The sequence below is a fragment of the Betta splendens genome, chromosome 14, assembly GCF_900634795.4.
Source record: "Betta splendens chromosome 14, fBetSpl5.4, whole genome shotgun sequence".
Classification (NCBI taxonomy): Eukaryota; Metazoa; Chordata; class Actinopteri; order Anabantiformes; family Osphronemidae; genus Betta; species Betta splendens.
The window spans coordinates 5,581,109-5,589,993 of NC_040894.2; the positions used below are offsets into that span (position 1 = coordinate 5,581,109).

Sequence of the window (8,885 nt, forward strand, 5' to 3'; positions counted from 1 at the left end):
AAGAACGTGAAAAGCCTCCTGAATCATTTTACTGTAGCAGCAGCACCTCTTAGTTATTTTTTTAATTATTTAATTGGCTCAAACTTGTAATTGGACCAATTGACTGAACAGTTTGACTGTTATCCAAATACCTTCCAAAGTAAGAACAAGAAGTTTAATTGGTTTAATTTGTCCCAGGGACATTTCAGCTTCTGATTCCAGTGTGAGAGTGCGCTTTGACTCTTGTACATGTTAAGCTGTAGACTACAGAGGACAGAGATCATATCGCGGCAGTTCTTTTTTAGTTACTCCGTTATTTTGCCACACTTTTTTTTCTTTAAGCTGCAAATGTACTGTCAACTTGCAGGCTGTTTTTATTATCTAGTTGGTGTATTTGCTGTGCAGTGCTCCCTGGGTCAGTACAGATATAAACATTGTGCAGGCTCCATCTCTGCATTTATTCACTGCATTAGGTTTAGTGTTACAGATTAAACAGGGCATATATGGAATAGTAGCACAACTGCACAATATCATGTAAAGTGTATTATGCTCCTATGATATAATTTCTCTGTTCTGACCTGGTCTGTGTTTATTGTTTGTTATTTGTTTAGGGGAGAAGGCTTTATATCAGACGAGCATCTTGTGTAATGGCAGAACCATGACACTAAAATGGTATTAACCAGCCAAAAACTCTCACAAACAGAATGTTCTGTGCTGCAGCAGTCTGACACTTCGATGACAAGGCAAAGGAGTTCAAAGTGACTTTCAAACAATAAAGGAAGCTTGTGTCCCTCACAGAAAATGCTGATTTACGCTTTTGAGTTTTTGCACAATTGTGCCAGTGAGGGGGGTTCATGGCCACACAGAACTAGTACAAATAGACAAGTATAGCAAGTCCTTCATACAGCTATAAATAAAGCCCCATGCACTTTGCACTATGAACTTTTAACATGGTTTGAACAAATACATTTCACCTGATCCCCACAAGCCTTTGAGTGATTAGCTGAGAACAAGGCTTCTGTGATCTACGATTCCCACCATCATGGTCTCAACTCACTATTTATTTTCCAGAAAAAACTCCAGATAAATATAGAAATAATCAGTATTTCTCTTTGCAACGTGAGAGTAAATGTTGCCCTGCATATGACCTATGGAGGCACATGTAGGCGAAACACAAGGTGAGGCACAGATAAGAGACCTCAAAGGTGTAAAAGTAAGTTCTGCCCTATGTTAGCTTAAATTATTTTTCCAATAGTTACCTTTGTTTGACAAGCAGCAACCTACGCCTCCAAATTTGACCTACTCAATCAGAAACACGTGTATCAAAGGGTTATTTATGGCACAGTTATGTATTGTACTCAAGTTAGATTCAGTGGAAAGTGCTGCACTTTTTGTTTTAGTTCTCAAATACTCTGAGCAGCAACAGGAGAACATATGTGGAGCAAATAGCACCACCAAAATGTGCTGTCGATACAGTAAGCACACAAATAATAGCTCCCTTTTGGATATAAATGACATTTTTCAATCCCCACAGAGACTGATTATACTAATGTGCTAAATGGAAACAAGTTTATTTGATGTACTTACGGAACCACTTTTTGGTTTAGGATGTGAAACACCTAAATGAAAAAAAGAGATGTGTTTGAGTGTCACAGAAGCTCCAGTGCTGTGTCTACTTGCTTTTCATTCTACTCCGTCAAAGAGGCCATTGGGAATGGCAGAGCAACTGTGCCATTCCTGATAAACTTTTTTCAAGACTGAGGCAATCGGCTGTGGGGCAGAGGCTACAAACCTTTAGTTTGTAATCTCAACCCACTCTGCCATCAATCACGCCAAGCTGGACATTTTTAGATAGTGTCCTAGCACACAAAGAATTAAATCCCATAAAACAGTCTCGTGTTTGCCCAATTACAACAGTGTTCGGCACATAACAATGCAACGTAAACTGCATTTTCTGATTAACCAACTCAAATTAGGTCACTGTCAGAGAGAAAGCCATTGAATCGAATCCAATTTAAGTTACGCGCAGTTACTCTGCTACAGCAACACAGGTGAAAGCTGCACGAGAGACAGCAAAAGACAAGCGAGACAAATACACTTACTGTGCATGCAAATCATATTTGAAATTTAAATGTTATACACTCAAAGCTGTTGCAATGATCACCTATCAATAAATGTACTGATTCATGATTGCATGCAGACGACTCTTTGTTGACATTATACTGTAAGATGAAGAGTGAAACCTACATTAGAGGTTGAACCAAGTGCTAATGGAGTAGTATAATTATCACGTCTACAGGATAATGAAATGTGTCACTCATCTCACAATCGAAAAGCAAGATGGTGTAAAACACAATTCTCTTTGCAGATTTAAAGCATCTTCCTTCTTGTTTCTTTTTCAGGAAATGTGTTTGTGGTGAGTTTGGCATTCGCTGATCTTGTTGTAGCCTTCTACCCTTATCCACTGGTTCTCTATGCCCTCTTCCATGATGGGTGGGCATTGGGCAACACGCAGTGCATGGTAAGACCACATGAGTTACAGCCGGTTTCCGTTTGCGACGTCTTCAACATCGCCAACCCCTTCCCCAACACTCTCTTTCTCCTCAGGTCAGTGGCTTCCTGATGGGGCTGAGTGTCATTGGATCCATTTTCAACATCACGGGAATTGCGGTGAACAGATACTGCTACATCTGTCACTCTTTCTCCTACAGCCGGCTGTACAGCTATCGCAACACTCTGCTGTTTGTTGCCTTAATTTGGCTGCTCACCGTAGTGGCCATTGTCCCCAACTTCTTTGTTGGTTCTCTGCGCTACGATCCTCGTGTCTACTCCTGCACCTTCGCCCAGAATGTCAGCAGTTCCTACACAGTGGCGGTTGTAGTGGTTCACTTCCTGGTTCCCATCGCCGTGGTTACGTTCTGTTACCTCCGCATCTGGGTGCTTGTGATTCAGGTTAGCCTCCTTTTTTTCCCTTGTTATTTTTACAGGCTTATACTGTAGAAGCTAACGATAGGGGAGGTTTCCGAATAACAACCTAATAAATGTGCCATTAGTTCTGAATAATGCAAAACCCAAAATGCACTAACCAAGAAAACAATCCACCAGTCTTCCATGACCCATCTGAATGAATGCCTAATAAAGAAAATACACTTGATCCAAGTTCAACAATTTTAACGTTTGACTGCTGACTCCTTTCTGGACAAGTATTTTTATGTAAAACAGCACTGAAACGGTGTTTACTGAATATACACAACATAAAAGCTTAGCAGGGTAAATGCAGAATAAACTCAAACACAGGAGAGACCATTTGTATGTGTCTGTAGGTTTACATTAAGTGGCACAGAGAACCTGGCATCACTCGCAGTCTGATATCTCTTCTGTACATTTCAATTACACCCAGGTGCGACGTAAAGTGAAGACTGAAGACAGCCCTCGTCTAAGACCCAGTGATATGAGGAATTTCATTACCATGTTTGTGGTCTTTGTGCTGTTTGCCATATGCTGGGCCCCACTTAACCTGATTGGCTTGGCAGTGGCCATAGATCCGCCCCGTGTGGCTCCCCACATCCCCGAGTGGCTTTTCGTCGTCAGCTACTTCATGGCCTACTTCAATAGCTGTCTCAACGCCATCATCTATGGGTTACTCAACAGGAATTTCAGGAACGAGTACAAGCGCATTGTCACGTCAGTCTGGGTGACGCGGCTTTTTGTGACAGAGACTTCGCGAGCCGCCACGGACGGCAGGAGCATGAAGAGCAAGCAGTCACCGCCTCCACCACTCAACAACAACGAGTCAGGCAGAGATCGTGGGAACAAAGAGTGACTCATTGAGCCTGTTACATGGTAAATCCCATTTTCATGTGATGTCCAGATGGTTGTGCAGCTAAAAAGTATCAGACAAAACTACACACATGGCTTGGTTTTTCATTTAAGAAAAGAAATACAATGTACTTTGTATGTTGAGTTCTCAAATGCTCGTCATTTGAAAGATATACGTACGATATATGTACTCAAGTTCTCCTTGTGATTTGAGTGAAAACAGACATTTAAAATGTTACATACAAAGTGAGCCATGCCTTAAAGTTTCATGTTGTTCTTACGCTAACAGTCTGAATGGTACATTGTTATTGCATTTATTTACAATGTAATATCCTTTAACATTAATTTGCTGCTGTACTCAAATTTGATAAAAACGCATTTAGTATTTAGTAACTTCAGAAGCCTCAAATAGTAGAAATCACCTCACCTCAACACATTATGATGACCATCATACGATGTCATCCTGCCTATAATGTACAACATGTACAACATGGTGGTGGTTGTCTGGCAATGTAAGAAAAATATCTTAGTAATGAAATAAAAATAATGTTCAGGACATTAAAAATAACTAAGACTAATGACACAAAGCTGATTCTGAGCAACTTGCACCATGTAAGTAAGACATGCCCATAATACAGTTGCTTGAGTTCCAAAGCAATGCAATTAATGCTTGTGTTGTAGCCGGTGGAGGACACCTACATATTTTTCTATTGCTACTGTACTTGCTACAGTTTCACTATTTCAGTAGTTAAACACAGGACAGTTCACTCATTCTGCATGTAGTAACAGCTTTTACATAACCAGACAAAGAAACAAATTAATAAACTGTGTAGTGGGATGGGGCATATTTTGATGGATACAGTATTTGCCTAGTACTGCGTCTATGGTGCTTGCACATACTATACTACGATACTGTATGTATGGTACAGTCTTTTTAAACAGTCTGAGACCTTCTTCCATCACTGTGAAGAACACACATTGAGAAATCAACTCCATACACCAATGTCTAGATTAATGACAGGGCAATAAGCTGTTCAGTTTTACCAAATTGTCAAGTCCAACAGCACAACTTTTTATGCACTCGACATAATAAATACAACGCTATGCAATTTGGAACAAAATGGCTGCCATGATTGGATCATGGTACTGGTGCATTTAAAAGTCATAGCCAGCTACTTAGCTGCTTAGCCAGCTACTTAGCTACTTACTACCCGCACATTAGATAACCTCCTTGTTTTACCAAGAAATTTTACATGTACGAAATATGAAAAAAAAAAAAGAATCTTAGAACTTTTTACAGACTGTGCAGCAGCAATAGAGAATGGACACAGGTTCCTCTGCCTCCTACAGCATATGCATGTGGTCGTCTTACAAATTGATGAATTAATTCTGAAATATGTATGATATTTATTTTTATTGCATAGATAATTATAGAACGTGTTTGCTAAAAATGCCTTCACTGTGGGAAAAAATAAACAGAATACACAAGGAGTTGAAGTTAGGAGTTACAGTCACTAATTTGGTTAAGAGTGACATCCGTTGCCTCTCAACTGATCTAGGTTGGTGAGAAGTTACAGCTCATATCTGTTCGACCATCTCAGGGTGCCTACTGAACATTTCCCTGTGTTGTCCAAAACATAGCAGTTTATTAGCTGCCGGATACAGGAGTCTGAAGACATTTCAAAGGGATATTTTGTAAATTTGTGTCAGTGTGGTTTTAACTGTGCTTTCTTGTTATTGGAGATGTATTGAAACTGTGTTTTTTAAAATATTTCATGCTCAATAATCCCACATGATTAACAGCTTATTATTGAATGGTGGTTACCACTTTTAATTCTAGTACAGTTACAAAGTGCATCTAAAGCAACTTCCAGCTTCATCGGCATGTACATTGCATCACAAGAATATCTGTTTTTGAGTAGGATGAACTTCTAATCGCACAAATCAAATATAGAACTGCAAAACAGATTTTGCATAACAAAATGTGTTTTCTGTTTGTTTTTTTTTTGATTTTGTTCTTATGTGCAAATCCAATCAATTACAAATGCAAAGCTGTTCATAATATAAATATAACCCGGGCAAGACATGCCAGAGCATTCCAAGCAGAAAATGATCATTGTCAAAGCAAAGGAAGCAGAGACCATTAGGGAAGACAAACTAAAGACACGGAATGGCCAAAACTCTGGGAAATAAGTAAATAGGGAACAAAGACTTCAATCTAAACCAAAGATATATTTATCGAAGAAGGGGGTTATGTCCACGTACTGTACACTGTCAAGATATTGTTAGGAAAGAAATATTTGTAACACCTAGATCCTTTAACATTTTTTCTTCGTCAAAGTGACAGATTGCAGTTAACATGGTACAGTTGTGTCAAATTTTAAAAAAGTGTCACGTTGCCTCTATACTGCTTTTCTTTTGGTTTTCAGAACAATCGCCTATAGAGGGTTTCCTCCGCTGAATCATACAGACATTCACATGCACACCTCAGGCAGGAGACTGAATTGCCAAAGCCGAAGAACAAATATTTCTTTCTCCTTTGTATTTTATTTCTATATACCCTAAAGCAGAATTACGTAACTATGTTTATTTGTGTTCCCTGTGCTCACTGTCTGCATCACTACTTATTACACCTTGCAAACAAATATGACTCTTTGCTTGCAAGCTTAAAGGATGAATTCACAATTACAGTCATCCACAGTTTTACACAGCAACACAAGCTTGCAGATTTAGCTTTTAAACATAGTTTCTCTGCTGTGATTTCTCACTGGACTTCAAAACTGTCCAAGCAGCAAATACAATATTTATCCCTTCAAGTCACCCAATGAATTATTGTTTTCAGAAATGCAAAACGAGGAAGTATTAAAATGATTTTCTGAGAAAGGAGGAGACAATGGGACATGGTCAAAGTTTATGAAAGACAATGGAAAGCATCGTTGGAGAGACTCTTTATAGTCACAGAATAACAACATCCTGTTATTATGCTGCAAGTGTCCTATTTAAAAAAAAAATCATCCTTTGTTTGATTGCCATGTTATACTGTATTTACATTGGCTGGGATCCTGCAGCGGAGTGTTGAGTTCATTTCTCACAACAGAAGCTGCCGGTGTGCTTGTGCTTTGTACAATTATCAGCGAGCAGGAACAACAACAACTTAAGAGCTGAGTCAAAAAACAATGAATTTATGTTTTTTCAATCAATAAGTCTAAACTGAAAAGGCAACATAAATATTAATGGTGTAAATATAATTCTGCCTTCAAAATAAACACAGAGAAAAGTAAGCGGTGGAGGTTGTTTTTTATTGGAAGATGAAAGCATTTGAGTTGCTAATTTAAAATGCTCGTCTTAATGAGTTGACACATTGGAGCCTGTTTTACACCCTCCACAGCTGTGCCTATTGTTCATGTGGAGTCAACCTTCTCCTGAATGAGGAATTTCTTAATTTTAAAAAGACTTATTTTCAATGGTGACTACAGACTTGCAATGTAAATTACAACACAACTAATAACCTAATAATCTCGGGGCACATGACGGCCTAACAGATACTGTAACACATACACACATTTATTTCTGCACAACACCACTCTCTCTACTGTCAATTAAAGTGAAAATGCCAAATATACAGGGTTCATTTAAATATTCTTCTCTGCACTACCTGCCAACAGTGAGCCACATGCCTGCATAGCACAACTTGAAGCACAAATATGTTGCCTCCTATACTGTAGCTTTTAAAAGCTGCATGATGTAGGCGCATGACTTGAACATGTCACTCTCACGGCTCCCTTCCCCTTATTGCAACTAGACATATCTCACCATACGGTCCTCGGTGTCATTTGTAATTTATGGGTTATGTAACAGCATGACAACATTAGCTAAAAACTGAAAACAGATAAAGATGCAACACTGGTTGTTTGGGAACACAGAGAAATGCACTTACACTGAAAATACAGAGACAAACCACAAATGTGAACCATATCTGTGGATGTCCCGGGAAACCACTCTTCATTCATATTTATACTGCGGAAACAGTTATTAAAATGTTTTCAAAGCACAAATTCTTCACACTCAGTGACCAATTAATCAGCTGCCACAGCTTGGTGTCTCCCCACACGCTGTAATTTCTGAAGCACAAATTAAATCACACATTTGAGATGTTTTTTCCAGTTCATGTTGACCTGATTCTGTTAGACACCATCCACACAATTGAGGTGGGATTTATGAGAAGGTTTGTAACAAACTGTGGTGAAATGCGTGGCATTTGTGGAAAGACATTGTATCATTTTATTATTTTTATGTGTGTAAAGAGGAACCACATTAACAAGACACATTTTTGGATGGAAGGCTGGAAATGGGTGTAATTTCAGGCATTTACCCAATTGACAATTTGTGTCTCCATAAATGTTTTCTGTTCCAGAGGCTGTGTGAATGTGCATGCTCTTGTCTGATGTTATTTATGACTGATGTTCACTGACAAGAAGTCGCTAACAGGTGCAGGCATCGGCGCCCAGGGGATGGACTGAGTAACACGAACCAAAGGGAATCTGTGGAATGTAATGGAATTTGACATTTCAACACTTTAAAGGCTTGGGCTGTGACACCGAGTCTTACCAGAATGAGCTGTGTATAAAAAATATATGCATTATATGTACAGTTCTCCAAGAAAAATAATGTAATGAAGAATAAACTTGATATATCATACTTTGTTATATCTGTTTAATTGTTTATTAGTAAAGTCCTGAGCAACAATAAATGTTATTAATGGAATATCTGAAGAAAGGTATTGTACTTTAGCCTGCTTTGTAGCTCTCTTTTTCAGCATTTAGTTTAATATTTCATACCTTGTTTACAAGAATCCCTTTAAACCCAACTTTAAAAGAAATGCACATTTATTACTTGAGCAGGGTGCCAAAGTTGTTAGGGTTATTTTTTAGTTTCTTGGCAGACATTTTAATGGTTCAGAATTACCCACTATTAGACTGTGCTGTCTTGCATCTGCTAAGCCTTCCTAAATATTAATTTCTCTAAGTGGATAAGATGGAAAGAGTCAGCATGAGGAGAGGAAGGTGAGGTTATGAATGTGTTAACAG

At 38.6% G+C, this 8,885-nt stretch overlaps 1 protein-coding gene across 1 annotated transcript in view; it reads left to right on the forward strand.

Moving 5' to 3' along the window:
* The window catches only part of mtnr1bb (melatonin receptor 1Bb), a 31,019-nt gene extending 22,523 nt beyond the window's left edge, over positions 1–8,496 (forward strand). Inside the window, exons 2-4 of the mRNA XM_029172603.3 lie at positions 2,382–2,500; positions 2,587–2,931; positions 3,380–8,496. Of these exons, the coding sequence (XP_029028436.1) occupies positions 2,382–2,500; positions 2,587–2,931; positions 3,380–3,802 (887 nt within the window). The 3' untranslated portion in view covers positions 3,803–8,496. The remainder of the gene's footprint in view (positions 1–2,381; positions 2,501–2,586; positions 2,932–3,379) is intronic.
* Positions 8,497–8,885: the final 389 nt, after the last annotated feature.